General features: G+C 40.2%; 1 protein-coding gene across 3 annotated transcripts in view; it reads left to right on the forward strand.

Annotated features, from left to right (window-relative positions):
- Positions 1-3,721, forward strand: part of LOC137652422 (uncharacterized) — a 94,721-nt gene extending 91,000 nt beyond the window's left edge. For 2 of the 3 annotated variants that reach the window (XM_068385823.1, XM_068385824.1), the window contains exons 11-12: positions 776-892; positions 2,028-3,721. In XM_068385823.1, the coding sequence (XP_068241924.1) occupies positions 776-892; positions 2,028-2,183 (273 nt within the window). In that variant the 3' untranslated portion in view covers positions 2,184-3,721. The remainder of the gene's footprint in view (positions 1-775; positions 893-2,027) is intronic. The other variant, XM_068385825.1, reaches the window with a different exon arrangement.
- Positions 3,722-17,859: the final 14,138 nt, after the last annotated feature.

Raw genomic sequence — 17,859 nt, forward strand, 5'->3', positions numbered from 1 at the left:
GCCCAGTGAAATGCTCCTTAAAGCACCATTTCAAAGGTATAAATACTTCTAAATATACCAGAGAAAAAAGTTGCATGGAATGCTAGGAATATATCCAGCTCGCTCACCCCTAAGGGGTGTCGGTATTAAAACTGGGGCGAGTGATACCACTACCAGAGATCCCTTTCCAATTAGACTTCTCCCTCCTCAAAATCCCCCGTTACTACGAGGTGTCGTTCACTACAGCTACTGGCCCCCCCCCCCCCTCCACCACCACTACCTAACCTTCTCCCATCATTCCTATTAGCACCTCAAGCTTGGGCCAGCTTAGGGGGAGGAAAAAGGAGGGAGGGTTCACTGGGCGATACATGGTTTCATAAATGCCTAATACCTGTAAATGCTTTTGGCAATATTTATTTTATAAAATTCACTAGCAGTAACGTGTTTGCCTAGCATTCACTTGGAATCAGATCGATCCCCTCCCAGGCTGTGAGTTTAAGCTGTTTTCTGGGGAGGCTGCTGCTGTAGTAGGGCACTACAGTGACGGGTTGGGCTTGCCCGGCTGACGTTCTGGTGAGCATCTATTCTGATGGAACTGAAACCTGGCACCTTTAACCTTTAGGTATCGGTAATATCCAACTTCAGCCGATACTCATACTCTAAAACTGGCCTATATCATTTCTAGTTTTAGTGAAATAAAAATTTTTTTTTTATTATCATTATGCATTTCTTAATCAGATTTTAATATTTTTTGCTAGTCCTTTGTTTTTCTCTCATTTGAATTTTTTTTTTTCAGTCTCAGTGCTCAATAAAAAATGAAAATGATGCCGAGTTGGCTTCCAGTGTCATTAATTTACTTCTGAGATCACTCAAAGGCTACCATCACAATTTAGGAGAGAAGAATGTTGCAGATGTAAGTAAATCTTTATTACATTTTGTTGTATCTATAATGTGTGACCAATTAAGGAACTTTCACTGAATATATCAAAACTCACAAATCCTTTTTTGTAACTTACTCGTGCCTTATCGAAATACCCCCAATATCCTGTATAGATAAATAGAGTTTTACATGCTATAACACTCAGGATGCCAGATAACTGATAATCAGTCAATGAATCACCATGCTATAACAGCATTTTTAAGGCTATATTTCATTCATATAAAAAGCCACATCAAAGTATTCTAATCCTGTGAATAGTTCACAATCATTTAACCCGCTACTAATGTAACAAAATATTGAAAACTTGCAATTAATAAATTTTTGTTATTGTGTGATTTTCAACAAACAATCAATATCAAGTCTTAAAAACAAATACTTTCAGAACATTAAGTTAAGCATATATCAGTCTGCTTTTATGAATTCAGATTTTCTCTTAAAACTTCCTGCAATGGAAATAAACCAGAACAATGAACTAGGATGTAAATTCAGTTAAGCATAGAGGAAACCTCTATAGGATTAAAAAAGAATTATAAAGTCTACACATTGCAGCATTCGTCACATTATGCCGGGTAAAGTCTTTTTTAAACTAATGTAATCAAGAAAAAAGTGATGGGAAAAGAAGGAATTGGAGTCATTATTGAACAATATGCACCCTTGAGTATCACTTTCATTTAAGATTGACCGTTAAAGAATAGTCAAATGCAGGCCTGTCTCTGGGATAAGGTGGTGTGTTACGTTTTTCTAAAGAACTCTGCCTTTCTTGCCACATGTATTCATCACATGTCAACTTTTTACATTCATAGAAAATAAGAGTATTATTGTTGTTGTAGCTTAGTTACATCCCTAGTTGGAAAAGCAGGATGCAATAAGCCCAAGGGCTCCAACAGGAAAAATAGCCAAGTGAGAACAGGAAATATCTAGGGTGCCTGAGCGTACCCTCGAGTAAGAGCTAGGACAATTATGGAATAGATTTGAAGAGAATATAAATTACAACCTTTCTCCATTACAATGCCTGCAATTATTAATAAATATGTTAAAAGCATATTTTCTTCCCATTTTAGATTGAATATTTATGTAATTCTACCTATGAAATGTCTTTTATCCCCAGCTGATGGAGCAAGCAGAAATAAAACTTGGCACTGCCAAAGCTATCAGATCTATAAAAAAGGCCGCGCCATTACCTCAAGTAGATGCTGTCACCATTGCCCTGGAGACCCTTCGTCGTACAAATTCAGATATACCATCTTTTGCGTCCTTGATATGAATCCTTAGGTAGGAAGTGAAGCATCATAACATTACATACCATGAAAGCAGATTGAGCGTAAAAATTACTTGTTTTTCAATTATTAGAATTATGGTGGTGAATCTCTAGTAGATAGGGTTAGGAACGAAGTGGTGAGGGTGAGAACGGGTGTAAGAAATGAGTTAGCAGCTAGAGTGGATATGAATGTGTTGAGGTGGTTTGGCCATGTTGAGAGAATGGAAAATGGCTGTCTGCTAAAGAAGGTGATGAATGCAAGAGTTGATGGGAGAAGTACGAGAGGAAGGCCAAGGTTTGGGTGGATGGATGGAGTGAAGGAAGCTCTGGGTGATAGGAGGATAGATGTGAGCGAGGCAAGAGAGCGTGCTAGAAATAGGAATGAATGGCAAGCGATTGTGACGCAGTTCCGGTAGGCCCTGCTGCTGCCTCCGATGCCTTAGATGACCGCGGAGGTAGCAGCAGTAGGGGATTCAGCATTATGAAGCTTCATCTGTGATGGATAATGTGGGAGGGTGGGCTGTAACACCCTAGCAGTACCAGCTGAACTCGGTTGAGTCCCTTGTTAGGCTGGGAGGAACGTAGAGAGTAGAGGTCCCCTTTTTGTTTTTGTTTCTTTGTTGATGTCGGCTACCCCCCAAAATTGGGGGAAGTGCCTTGGTATATGTATGTATGTATGTATGATGGTGGTGAAAATATTTTGAGGTTTATTTACATGGTCATGATTGTATTCATAGTTTTCATGCTAAAATCAGAGTTTGCATTTCCATTTCCAAATGATATGACATACCTAGGAGTACAAGGTGTGATATTGAATATGAAATAACTTCTCTTGTCATCAGCAATATGATGCAGAATTTTTTGCTCGTTGAATACTCGTATAAAAATTCTTTGATTATGAATGTCACGGATAATATTTGTACATTGTATGTGATACACATTCTTGTACAAGGTACAGTATGTTAAGGAGTTTCTTAATAATGTGACTCATATGGAATATGGATTATTTGCAAGCCTTTTGTTTATTTTGTGAAATAAAATTCTGCTTTCTGTCTTGTAAATTGCTTTTATTTAATTGAAAGAAAATTATAGATTACCAATGCTTTTGTTGTACAGGTCATCTGGTAAAGAACCTATCATGTGTTCTTGTAAATCTCTGAATATTTTGGAAATCTCTAGGTGTGTATAAGTATTTCTTAGATCATGTAATACAGGATGAAACTTTTTTACATTTGTGTAGTTTTTTGTGTTATAGCTTTATGTCTTAGATATAAGGTTTAACTAGCTTAAATGATTAGTCATACCTTGTTATACACTGCCTATACACAGTATAGATGTAGGAAACTGAAGAATGAGATGAGATAAGAAATGCACCCACTTTGTAAGAAAAGCTCTATATAATTTTCTGCAGTACAAGTAGTTCATTTTTTTGTGACTTGTGACTTTGAGACATTGTAACAATAAAGGTTATCTTTATTATGATTTAGCAGTTTTAAGTGAATATCATTCAGCAGCAGGAAAAATTGGGAAAAACGTTACAGAAGCAAGAAAAATTAAACTGCTTTTCTTGACTGTGAATACTCTTAAACTCCCTTTATGTTCATATTGCTTTTACTCAAACAAAGTATTGTCAACGTCTACCCCAAAATAAAAATTTGCCGTTCTCTCCTTGTAAAATTTCCTTCTGCCATTTCGCGGTTTGATGGCCATTAACTAATCAATGGTCGTTATATTAACCTACTACTATCAGTCTCTCATCGGATCTTGTCTGAATAAGATGTCTTTCCATTGCCCTAGGATTCAAATTAAATTTAGTATAGTATTTAGTTTTTAATCAATAAATCATGAATAGAAATAATTTTTTTTCTGGCTTTGTGTTGTATTTATGTATGGAGGAATGTAGTTCACTCATATTCCCTCTTATTTTTAAGTTACTGTACGTCAGCTGTTAGTTAACTTTGATTACGAACAAAGTAATTAACATTAAGTGACAGTCTTACTATTTGCACTTAGTTTGATTAAGGCCAGAGAAGACTAAGAACAGCAGGCTAACTGCTTAAGTTTTGCTTAGCAGTTCAGTTTTCTTCTTGAGTTATGTTAGTTAATTCCACAACTTTTCTGCTTATCAGACCGCAGAGTTCTGAGGTAGTAGGTGATCGTGTCGTCCTTTTCATACCTTTATTATGGCGTGAATGTTTAACAAAGGTGATTTGCAATATAGCTCCAGGAGGCTAAAGATTTCTATTTTAATTGGCAGTGAGCGCAGCCACATTTAGAATTAAAACTTGCGTATATTTCTCGGCCACTAAATAAGTTAACGAAAGGCTAGTACATTTTCTTCCAAGTGAGTTCCTTGCTGACAGAGGTGTAAAGTATGTGGAAACTTATTTTGGTAAAATATCCAAATGAGTTGTTTGAGGTAGGTTTTGATACTTCATTTTGCTCGAAGTTGCCTCTAGATGTAGATTTTCAGTTTCATTGATTGTATAGACATTGCTAGATGTTTGTCTTAAGTTCAAGAAAAGTTTCTCATTGAGTAAGTGCAAAAGGGGTTTCTCATTCAATTTCCATTTAGTGTGGAGACAGTTTCCATTTAAAAAAAATCTACAGAACAATCACTGGGCTAACATCATTCATGAATAGTTAAATTTCTTTTTTAACATTAGAGTGTAAATAACTGAAAATCCTTGAGTTCAGAAGAATTAAAGGAATTTACGTGAAATTACATCCTTTGCAAAGTTTTTATTTTGTAGGAAAATACAGTTTGATATTGATTTTGGATTTATTTAGATAAAAGTAATTCAACAAGGTAATTATGAATTTTGAGAAATAACTCAAGAGTGGCCTCAACCTACCCTCGACATTAATCTAATTACCATGGTGAATTCTGTTCCGATTTTTCATCTTACCTGTATTGTGTATTTTTAAGAAGTATATTAGTGTACATACTAGATGGAATTAACTTTTATTGAATATCCAAAATTATTTGATTTTAAGATTGTCAGCATTTTGTCCAAAAAATATTTTGGCAATCTAATGTCTCTGGTCTCAGTACCAGGTCCTGTCCCAAATCATATCATTCATCAGGTATTTGTCATGGTTAGTTATTTACATGGTAGGCTACTTAAAGGTTTAAGGTTTAAAGGCCACTCATGAATGGCAGAGACAAGGGACAGTGACATTGCCCTGTCAAGCAGGAAAATGCCTTAGAGTCACCATATACAGTATTCATATGATCAGCAACCAAGTCCCCTCTCCACCCAAGGAGAGCCAGGCAGTGGCTGCTGATGACTCAGTAGAGAGACCTATAGGCTCTCCCAAACCCCCATCCTTAGCTCACAAGTATGGTGAGGTTGCAGCAACCAAAGGAACTAACAAGTTTGAAGGGGACTCGTCCCCCAGTCTGACGATCACCAGGCTAGAATGTTACCAACAGGCCACCACAACCACAACCCCAATTGACTCCCATAACTTGTAAATCGCTTGCAGATGGCTAAAATTACTGCCATATCTTTGATCGGAAAGCATCCATACCGTTTAAAATGCTTCCAGAAAACTAAAATTACTTATTACCTACAATATTTAGAATTGGTCAGATTTTCATGGGCCTATTATACTAATTAGATTTGCTGTAGACAAGAATTTTTTAGTGAAATTAGGAGATAAATGAAAATTGGTAGTAGATTAAAAGGACCAAATGTTGAAGAAACTTGCTTACAGTTTAAGGGAAAATCCAAGGTGATTAGATTAGTTTATTATAGATAGTTGGGAAGGCCACGCTAGCCATTAATGTACTGTACCCTCATTTGTTATCAACACCACTTCCATTAAGAAGGTTTTGGCTGTGATAGTTATGAACTTCATAAGCTCTTGACTGCTGTTTTGTACAATCTTAAGTTCTTATGTTTTTATATTCTATGCCTTATATATTTATTGCTAAAACATCAATATATGAAGTATATGCTAGCAAGTAACTATTTATTTCTTATATTAATTTTTCAGTTGTATTATATCTCAGAGGGCAGTTTACAGTGCTCACTTGAAGGCTTGGCCACTAGCACATCTTGAGTTTTTCCTAATCATGTTAATGTAGCTGAAGGACAATGAGAACTCATTTCTTATTTTAATGACATGATATTTTGTATGGCTCATATTACTGATGGATAGCATTTTGTCTTGTATGGTAGTGCACTCATAGGCTCAGCCACGAGCACATCTTGAGTGTTTCGTAATAATGTTATTGTAGGTACAAGCACCCCTGCTGCTGAAACAAGTCCTTTCCATATGCAGGTGCAGGGTTTTATAAAAGTCAGAAAAAAGGGAAGGGCAGTTTTTTAATGTGAGGGTGAATTTTCATTTTTTTTTTTTTTTTATTATAACGAAACACTAATTTTAGTCATAAAATGCATAGAATACAAGACATGCAGTGTCTGACATTTTACTTAGAGTCCAATTAGCAAATTTTCAATATTAATCTTACCCGATAATCATGTAGCTGTCAACTCCGTTGCCCGACAGAATTCTACGGAAGGGATACGCCAGCGATCACTATACAAGAAGGGGGTGTACTCACCAGCGCCACCTGTGGCCAGGTACTGCAGTACTTCTTGTTGACACCACCTCAATTTTTCCTCTGTCGTGCTTCCGGCAAGACCTACATGGATACGCTTATAATTTTGGAGTCTTGTTCAAGGTTTTTGGTGAAGTATTGCTCTAAGATTTCAGCTTTCGCTATACAGGAAACTTGTCTCTTAGCTTAGATAGCTTTTAGATTCGTTTGATTAATGGTTAACGATATTTTGCTTTAATTGGAATTCCCCTTGACTGTTCTTTGATTCAAGATGTCCGACCTTTCTCAAGCTCCTCCCCAAAGACGATGTAGGACTTGTATTAGGCGTATTCCGAAGGCCTCGGTTGATCCTCACACCGTTTGTTCCGACTGTAGGGGAAAATCCTGTCAGTTGGAAGATCGATGTGAGGAATGCGCCGGACTTTCGGAACTTGATTTTGTTCGATTCCTCAAGTATACCACTAAGTTAGAGAGAGAGAGAGTTAGGAGGAGTTCGGCTCGCTCTTCGCTTTATTCCTCACCCCATGATCCTCAACCTTTTCCTCCCCCTGTAGTGGCTACCCCCGATCCTACTATTTGTGCTCAGCCTGATATGTCTGATGTTTTACGTGCCATTCAGGCTTTAGGTGATAAAGTGGAGTCGGTAGTGAGTGACCACAAGTTCCTCTTGGCAGACGTCAAGGAACTTAAAGTGAAAAGTGCAGTGGGAAGTGGTAGTGCCAGTGCTGTGCCGAGTGCTAGTGTCAGTGTCAGTGTTGTGCGTGAGGGTACTTCTGTGCGTGCCAGTCGTCCTCCCAGTCCGGGACCTCTTGCAAGCTCCCAAGCCCAGGGGAGAAGCAATGTCGAAGGGCAAAAGGGTTCGGCAGGCCTTGATCGGCGCACAGCAGTATCCTCGGTGGTTGCGGGCGTATCTTACAGAGATCGTCACTTCCACTCTCAGACGATTGAGCCCTTATTTTCCTCGTCTGCAGAAGAATTTTCGGGGAGAAAACGCTGGACTCAGGTCTCAAGACCTCTTAAGCGTAAAGTCCAGACCGCACGAGTTCTACAGCCCGGATGTAGTCATTGGGCTAGCTCTGACTCGCCGCAGTCATCAGGTGACTGCACGCCTCCTAAGAGAGGTAAGGCGATGCCTCAACAGACCTCAACTTCTGTTAAGGCTCTGCCTCAACAGACCTCAACATCTGTTGATCCCAAGATGGCTTTGCTGCAGTCTATGCAGTCGCAGCTTGCGGTATTGATGCGTGAGTTTCAGGCAGAGAAGGTTACACCTCCTCCTGCGAGCGCTCCTCCTCCTCTACGCAGTCCAGTCTGCCAGACGTACGAAGTTGAGGTTCCTCAAGCTACCTCCATGCGTGAGCTACCGCGTTGGGAGTTGCCAGATACCAGCGTTGTGCAGCAACCTCCACCTTCCTTGAGGCAGGAACCTCTTACCACGCGGCAACCTCCTCAACAATGGGGACAGGAGTCTTATGCCTTACAACCTCCTCTACCTTTGAGGCAAGAGTTTCTTGCAGTAAGACCATCCTCGAGGCAGCAACCTCTTGAGGTACGACAACCTCTGCCATCCTTGAGGCAGCCACCTCAGCTCTCGCAGCTGATACCTCCACTTTCCTCGAGGCGAGAACCTCAACTCTCGAGGCAAGCACCTCAAGAACCTCAACTCGTGAGACAGGAGCCTCTTTCTGCGCAGCCGCCACCTCAACTCTCGCAGCACCCACCTCAAGAACCTCAACTCGTGAGACAGGAACCTCTTACTGCGCAGCCACCTCAACCCTTGAAGCAAGCGCAACTCTTGAGACATGAACCTCATGCAATGAGTCAGCCACCTCAATGCATGCATCTACCTCTTTCTCCTCAGCTTGAGCAGTCTTTGCAGCCTGAACCTCAGGTTTTACTACAGTCGCCTCTCACCACGCTTGCTCCCCAGACTCCCGCAGAGCCTCCTTCTTCCCAGCCTCATGACTTTGTCATTACCAGCCCTCATCCTCTTCAACAGAGACTTGAGGATGAATCCGCAAGTGTATATGCACCCGCTTGTCAGGATTCTGCCGTTCAGCATACCGCTGTAACTTTACCTCTCGCTTCTCAACCCTCAGGTGATGAGGTTTCTGAGGAGGAAGCTGCGCACCTGGATGATCCCTCTTCTGACGTGGAGGAACCCAAGTCGTTACCACCCTCCATTGACTTTCGCAAGGTCCTGGCTCTTTTCAGAGAAGTTTACCCGGATCACTTTGTTTCTGCTACCCCTCGCTCTCCTCCATCAGAGTTTTCTCTAGGCATGCAACCTGTTAAGTCTGCCTACACTAAGCTCGTCTTCGCTAGATCTTCTAAGAGAGCTTTGAGAATGTTAGGGGATTGGTTGCAGTCCAAGCAGCAACTAGGGAAGACGTCATTCATGTTTCCACCTACTAAGCTGACTTCTAAGGCGGGCGTATGGTATGCCACAGGAGAGGAACCAGGCTTGGGAATCCCTGCCTCTGCCCAGGCTGACTTCTCAAGTTTGGTTGACTCTCCACGAAGGTCGGCTATGAGGCGCTCTAAGGTCTGCTGGACCTTTTCTGACTTAGACCACTTCTTAAAGGGAGTCTTTCGCGCCTTTGAGATTTTTAATTTTCTCGACTGGTGCCTGGGGGCCTTGAGCAAGAAGACTGCCCCATCTGACAAGGACTCGGCCATGCTTATAATGTCCTGTATGGATAAAGCAATTCGCGATGGTTCCGGCGAACTTGCCTCCATGTTTGTTTCGGGAGTACTCAAGAAAAGGGAACAACTTTGCACCTTCCTTTCCACTGGTATCACCTCTTGTCAAAGGTCTCAGTTACTTTTTGCTCCGCTTTCTAAGTTCCTGTTTCCTGAGGACCTTATCAAGGAATTGTCTGCGGCTCTTATTCAGAAGGACACTCATGACCTTGTGGCCTCTTCAGCACGTAAGGCTAAGGTTGCTCCTTCGGTTCCTAGAACTTACCGCACCCCAGTGGCCGATACTCCTGCTACAAGATTTATTCTGCCCTTTCGTGGCAGAGCCCCCAGCCGAGGAAGTACCCGTCCAGACGGTTTCAGGGGCAGGTCCAAGAAAGGTCCCAAGCCTTCGAAAGGCAAACATTGACTCTCCTCCTCTCCAGACAGCAGTAGGAGCCAGACTCAAGATCTTCTGGCAAGCTTGGGAAAGAAGAGGTGCAGACGCCCAGTCTGTCAAGTGGCTAAGGGAGGGTTACAGGATACCATTCTGCTGCAATCCCCCTCTGACCACTTCTCCCATCAACCTCTCTCCCAACTACAAGGAAAAGGACAAGAGGCTAGCGTTACACCAAGAGGCGTCGCTCCTGTTACAGAAGGAGGCAGTGGTGATAGTCCGGGACCATCAATCCCCGGGCTTCTACAACCGTCTCTTTCTGGTGGCCAAGAAGACAGTAGGTTGGAGACCGGTGCTGGACGTCAGTGCGCTCAATGCTTATGTCACCAAGCAGACGTTCACTATGGAGACGACGAAGTCGGTCCTAGCAGCGGTCAGGCAGGAGGACTGGATGGTCTCGTTGGATCTGAAAGACGCTTACTTTCACGTTCCTATTCATCCAGACTCCCAACCTTTCCTGAGATTCGTTTTTGGAAAGGTTGTGTACCAATTCCAAGCCCTGTGTTTTGGCCTAAGCACGGCGCCTATGGTGTTTACGCGACTGATGAGGAATATTGCGAAATTCCTCCACTTGGCGGACATCAGAGCCTCCCTTTATTTAGACGACTGGCTGTTAAGAGCCCCCACAAGTCGTCGCTGTCTGGAGAGTCTCAACTGGACTTTGGACTTAATCAAGGAACTGGGTCTTTTGGTCAACTTAGAGAAGTCCCAGCTTATTCCTTCCCAAACCATCGTTTACCTGGGAATGGAGATTCGGAGTCAAGCTTTTCGGGCTTTTCCGTCGGCCCCAAGAATCAGCCAAGCCCTAGAGTGCATTCTGAGCATGCTGAAGAGGAACAGATGCTCGGTGAGACAGTGGATGAGTCTAACAGGGACCCTGTCATCGTTAGCCCTGTTCACCGAGTTAGGGAGACTCAACCTCCGCCCCCTTCAATTCCATCTAGCAGCTCACTGGGACAAGAATATGACGCTCGAAGCGGTCTCTATTCCTGTTACCAAAGAGATGAAGACTACTCTCATGTGGTGGAAGACCAACATCCTTCTCAAGGAGGGTCTATCGTTAGCGGTTCAGACCCCCAATCTTCATCTCTATTCGGACGCATCAGACTCGGGCTGGGGCGCGACCTTGGACGGACAGGAATGCTCGGGAACATGGAACAAGGAACAGGAAACGCTTCACATCAACTGCAAGGAGTTGCTGGCAGTTCATCTGGCTTTAATGAACTTCAAGTCCCTCCTGCTAAACAAGGTGGTGGAGGTGAACTCCGACAACACCACAGCCTTGGCATACATCTCCAAGCAGGGAGGGACCCATTCGAGGAAGCTGTACGAGATAGCAAGGGACCTCCTCATTTGGTCAAGAAGTCTAAACCTCTCACTGGTAACGAGGTTCATTCAGGGCAATATGAACGTCTCGGCAGATCGCCTCAGCAGGAAAGATCAAGTCATCCCCACGGAATGGACCCTTCACAAGAGCGTGTGCAACAGACTTTGGACCTTGTGGGGTCAGCCAACGATAGATCTGTTCGCCACCTCCATGACCAAGAGGCTCCCTTTGTACTGTTCCCCAGTTCCAGACCCAGCAGCAGTTCACGTGGATGCTTTTCTGCTGGATTGGTCCCATCTCGAGCTATATGCATTCCCGCCGTTCAAGATCATCAACAGAGTCATTCAGAAGTTCGTCTCTCACGAAGGGACACGGCTGACGCTGGTTGCTCCCCTTTGGCCTGCAAGAGAATGGTTCACAGAGGTACTACAATGGCTGGTCGACGTTCCCAGGACTCTCCCTCTAAGAGTGGACCTTCTACGTCAACCTCACGTAAAGAAGGTACACCCAAACCTCCACGCTCTTCGTCTGACTGCCTTCAGACTGTCGAAAGACTCGCTAGAGCTAGAGGCTTTTCGAAGGAGGCAGCCAGAGCGATTGCCAGAGCAAGGAGGATATCCACTCGTAGAGTCTATCAATCCAAGTGGGAAGTCTTCCGAAGCTGGTGCAGAGCCAATGCAGTTTCCTCTACCAATACCTCTGTAACCCAAGTTGCTGACTTCCTGTTACATCTTAGGAATGTTAGATCTCTTTCGGCTCCTACGATCAAAGGGTACAGAAGTATGTTGGCTTCAGTTCTCCGCCACAGAGGTTTGGATCTTTCCTCTAACAAGGATCTACAAGACATCCTTAAATCTTTCGAGACTTCTAAAGAACGTCGATTGTCCACTCCAGGCTGGAATCTAGACGTAGTCTTAAGGTTCCTTATGTCTCCTAGGTTTGAACCTCTCCAGTCAGCTTCTTTCAAAGACCTTACTCTCAAAACTCTTTTCCTCGTCTGCCTTGCAACAGCCAAAAGAGTTAGTGAGGTTCACGCCTTCAGCAGGAACATAGGATTCACATCCGAATCAGCAACATGTTCCTTACAGCTCGGATTTTTAGCAAAAAATGAACTTCCTTCACGTCCTTGGCCTAGATCGTTCGAAATTCCTAGCCTTTCCAACATGGTGGGTAACGAGCTAGAGAGAGTTCTTTGCCCTGTCAGAGCTCTAAAATACTATCTTAAAAGGTCAAAACCTATACGAGGACAATCAGAGGCCTTATGGTGTGCCATCAAGAAACCTTCGATGCCTATGTCCAAAAACGCAGTTTCGTATTATATAAGGCTTCTGATTAGAGAAGCTCATTCTCACATGAAGGATGAAGACCTTGCTTTGCTGAAGGTAAGGACCCACGAAGTGAGAGCTGTAGCCACTTCGATGGCCTTTAAACAGAACCGTTCTCTGCAGAGTACTATGGATGCAACTTTTTGGAGGAGCAAGTCAGTGTTTGCATCATTTTATCTCAAAGATGTCCAGTCTCTTTACGAGAACTGCTACACCCTGGGACCATTCGTAGCAGCGAGTGCAGTAGTAGGTGAGGGCTCAGCCACTACATTCCCTTAATCCCATAACCTTTTTTAACCTTTCTCTTGAATGCTTTTATTGTTGTTTTTTGGGTTGTTACGGTAGGCTAGAAGCCTTCCGCATCCTAGTTGATTTGGCGGGTGGTCAATTCGTTCTTGAGAAGCGCCTAGGTTAGAGGTTGTGTAGAGGTCCTTTAGTATGGGTTGCAGCCCTTTATACTTCAGCACCTTAGGGTTGTTCAGCCTCCTAAGAGGAACGCTGCGCTCAGTAAGGAAGACGAACTTATTAAAGGCAGAGTAATGGTTCAAGTCGACTTCCTTACCAGGTACTTATAATTTCATTGTTATTTTGAATAACTGATAATATGAAATACGGGATACTTAGCTTCTTGATATACATGTACACTGGTTTTCACCCACCTCCCTGGGTGTGAATCAGCTACATGATTATCGGGTAAGATTAATATTGAAAAATGTTATTTTCATTAGTAAAATAAATTTTTGAATATACTTACCCGATAATCATGATTTAATTGACCCACCCTTCCTCCCCATAGAGAACCAGTGGACCGAGGAAAAATTGAGGTGGTGTCAACAAGAAGTACTGCAGTACCTGGCCACAGGTGGCGCTGGTGAGTACACCCCCTTCTTGTATAGTGATCGCTGGCGTATCCCTTCCGTAGAATTCTGTCGGGCAACGGAGTTGACAGCTACATGATTATCGGGTAAGTATATTCAAAAATTTATTTTACTAATGAAAATAACATTTTTCCCCTTAAAAGCCACCATATAGTTCTTTGATATTTGGACCATACTTCTGGTATAAATTCAGCCTGGGATATAAGTGAATTGTATAGATTCATATTTTTATGATACTGGTTGAATTCCTTTATTTTTTTTTCTTCAATATAAACAGGAGGATAAGAAGGAAGAAACTATTTAATGAGGTATTTCCATTGAGTGGTAAGAATACTATTTCTGAAAGGTATCTAATTCAGTATGTAATTCAAGGTAAGTTCTGATTAGTATTATTATTTGCTTTGAGAGGTATAACAAATTAATTACTTAGCTCAAGTTTTGGTTCCAATCCAATTACTATACTCTCTGAAACCTATACTGTACTGTAATTAATACCAAGGAATTGAGAACTGATTCTTTAGAGAAATGCTGCCTGTGGGGAATAAATATCGTGTTTTCTTGAAATATTCCTATGCAGAGAGAGATATTAAGATTTTTTTCTTTATACAGTAATATTCTTCTATATTTGTGATTTGTAAAAATGGTTATTTAACGAGCATGTTTGTCTACGGTGGGGACAGTTTCTGACTCGGATAGAGTCCTTGTTTTCTTCCTCTATTTTGGGTTGTGAATTAGATATTAATAGGATTGCCGAGGTGGTTATGCAAGTAGGCAAAGATATCAAATGATGCTTTGAGATCCCGTTCTAAAAGTTCCCATGTGTTTCCCTAAAAGCCATTGGACACAAAGTCTTGAACTTCCACCTCCAAGGGTTCGCTTTGTAATGGTAGGAGGCCGTCGGGATTCCGTTCTAGACAGCTTTATGCCAAAATGCCAACGGGATTAGTAGACCTTGTAGGTCTATGATGGTCTTTCTCAACTTCTCTCTTTAGAGCAAGTTTTTACATCTTTTATTTGACTTAGGGATGACTCCTACCAGTTGAGTGGGTACGTTCTATGGTAAAGAAGGTCTGTTAAATGCCTCTGGCCTCTTACCCTCCCTTGCACAAGAAACCAATATATATCCAATTCAACATAAAGTACAATTCTTTGAAGAGAGAGAGTGTCGATCTAATACGTAATATAGAAGGTTTATTTAGATTGGTACAAAGCAGGAATTTTCGGTAACAAAAATTACGTCGGATATTTAGCTGATATTTTGAGGTTTGTTAGAAGAAAAGTTGGTTTGGTTATTTTGTTCAAAGTTTTATTTTCTGTTAAAAGATATCTAAGTAAACTAAAGAAGTTTACACTATACTTGAAAAACTAGTAATATCTTGTATCATCGTGCATCTTATTTTCTTTGGGGTTGAGTAAAGTTTTTATTTTAAAGATCTTGCATATATACAGTCAGTCCCACTTTACGTGAGGTTATTCTTCACAATATCGCTTGTTTGCGACACAGAAAACCATATCACCTCTTGAATAAACAAATGAAATATTCGTCAGCAGAATCACGTTTCTTGTAAAAATGTGATGTATTTGTATACAGTAGTAAATACTGTACTCCTAGACATTGTTTGCATTTATGGGGTAATGTATTGTAGATGTGTGATTCCCTACAGTACTGCACAAGAGACGATACATCATGGGGTAATGTATTGTAGATTTGTGATTCCCTACAGTACTGCACAAGAGACGATACATCATGGGGTAATGTATTGTAGATGTGTGATTCCCTACAGTACTGCACAAGAGACGATACATCATGGGGTAATGTATTGTAGATGTGTGATTCCCTACAGTACTGCACAAGAGACGATACATCATGGGGTAATGTATTGTAGATTTGTGATTCCCTTCAGTACTGCACAAGAGAACGAAAACAGTGAACACACTTACATTTCAGTTGAGCAGTAGTACTGTAGTGATATTACTTTACATATATTACAGTAATATACACTACAGTATCAGTGAGTGTTATATTAGATAGGAACAACAATGTGTATGATAACTACCATAGTATTACATACTGTACTGTAGCCTAACCGAATCCAGTGTGTGTGAACATGTACTGCACACTTATTATGTCTTCATTTAATTACAAAATACTTATACTGTGATAGAAATCAAGTAAAAACAAGATTAGGCTGTACTTAATGTGTTAATCATCGGCGCTGAGGTGATGGACAGTGAATGGTTAGGTTAAGAGTTACCCCACCCTAGGGCAGCTAGTATTTGCCAATTTGTGCATGATACAAGCCTAAGGTCCTCAATAGGGACACCAAAAGAAATAAAGAATGAATTATGAAAGAAATAAAAGAATAGTATGATAAATTGTGTTAAATAGTTAAGTAACAGATACCTATGAAAATGCACAACAAATAAACATTTTCACCATTTTGAAATTTTGATGTCTGACCAGTTTAACTATTTGCTTTTGAGAGATCATTCCACAATTTGGTCATACAGTAGTCGGATTAAAACTTCTAGAATAGTGTAGTATGTTATTGATCCTTATGGAACAAAAGTCAAACATTGAAATTAACAGCATTCTTAATTATTCAGTAGAGGGTATAATCTTGGAATATCTAAAGGCAGACCATGGTCTTAATTACAAAAAAAAAAAAAAAAAAAAAGTACAAAATCTACAAAACTAATTGAATGACCCTGCCAGAGATTAATATTGGATCAAATAAGGAATTAAAGAGACTGCAAGCTTTTGTCTAACAGTCTTAGACGAGTCAGTTGCTGAAGACAAAGCAATATAACTTTATTCCATTATTTAAAACTGGAATAAAAAGAAAAATTATTCCCGGAAAATGTCAGGTCTCTAGAAATCATAAAGTGAATTTACAATTAATCACATTGATCCTAGAATATTCACATAATAAAACTTATTTTCTAATTTATCTAACTAGCTACACATACACTAGTTTTTGAAAATAATTTTACCTTCAATATTATCACTAATTTTATATAACATTTACTACATAGTCAAAGTTTTACTTGTATCAGAATTAGAATATAAAAAACTACATAATATCTACCTGAATCAATGAAGCTAATCATTGTCCCCAATCCTCAATCTAATGAACTTTGTCATAAATTTAATACTTTCCAAACAAACACCATGAACCAAAACATATAGATATTTATTTCACTACAGTTATACATCAGTGTAGTGCTGGAACTATCAGAATTGCTACAGACCATTCTACAAAATTCTCAACATTACTGCATATGAAGACTTATTGGAAATAGGCAAATGGGAGGGAGAAAGAAATGAAAAAATAAAGTGGTGCACTGCATGACAAACAATGTATTAGATTATTAATGAAAAAAGAAAATCCTAAGAAAGAAAATAAGCTAGGTTTGAAAGCTGTGAACTTTAATTTGCAAAGTAAAGTGTAATGTAGTCCAATAGAATATTTAAGATATTGATGAGAAAGAATGTAAAAATAGACCTGAAAGAGAAAGTTAAAAAGTAAAAGAATGTATTCCAATTATCAACAAAATTACAATGAAAATCTAAACATAAAATTGAGGACCAGACTTTCAGTAGCTCGTCCATAAGGCCTATGTTAAGCTTACCTTCACCTTACTATAGAATCACACCAGTGTGGTCATCCTCTATATCAATATATGGTGAAAGCTAGAAATAAAAGTAAAATCAGGGTCAATAATGAGTACAGTACCAGATTGACAAAATATGGCCTATCAGATTATTATTATTATTATTATTATTATTATTATTATTATTTGCTCAGCTACAAACCTAGTTGGAAAAGTAAGATGCTATAAGCCCAGGTGCTCCAACAGGTAAAATAGCCCACCGAGGAAAGGAAACATGGAAAAATGAAATATTAAAAACAGTAACATTAAAATGAATCTCCTATAGAAACTATAAAAAATTTAACAAAACAAGAAAAAGAGAAATAAGCTAGAATAGTGTGCACAAGTGTACCCTCAAACAAGAGAACCCTAACTCAAGACAGTGGAAGACCATGGTACAGATGTTATGGCACTACCCAAGATTAGAGAACAATGGTTTGATTTTGGAGTGTCCTCCTAGAAGAGCTTCTTACCATAGCTGAAGAGTCCCTTCTACCCTTACCAAGAGGAAAATGGGCATTTATTTGGAACTCCGTCTTCAAATGATAATGAGACTATATTTGTGAGTGCATTTAAAGGGAATAACGAAAAAAAAATTGTTAAATTATTATTTTATCATGGGACCCAATAGGTCTTGGTTAGCCAAGCAAATATTTTAGAATCTGCAAAAGACACCGATAGTTTTCTAAGTATTATTGCAGGTCTGTGATTCTCAAATCATAAATATAATGGATTATATTTTTAACAATAAAATTGTTTATCTGAAGAATATATTTAGTTTAAAACACTCAT

The sequence above is a fragment of the Palaemon carinicauda genome, chromosome 13 (genome assembly GCF_036898095.1).
Source record: "Palaemon carinicauda isolate YSFRI2023 chromosome 13, ASM3689809v2, whole genome shotgun sequence".
In the NCBI taxonomy this organism is placed as follows: Eukaryota; Metazoa; Arthropoda; class Malacostraca; order Decapoda; family Palaemonidae; genus Palaemon; species Palaemon carinicauda.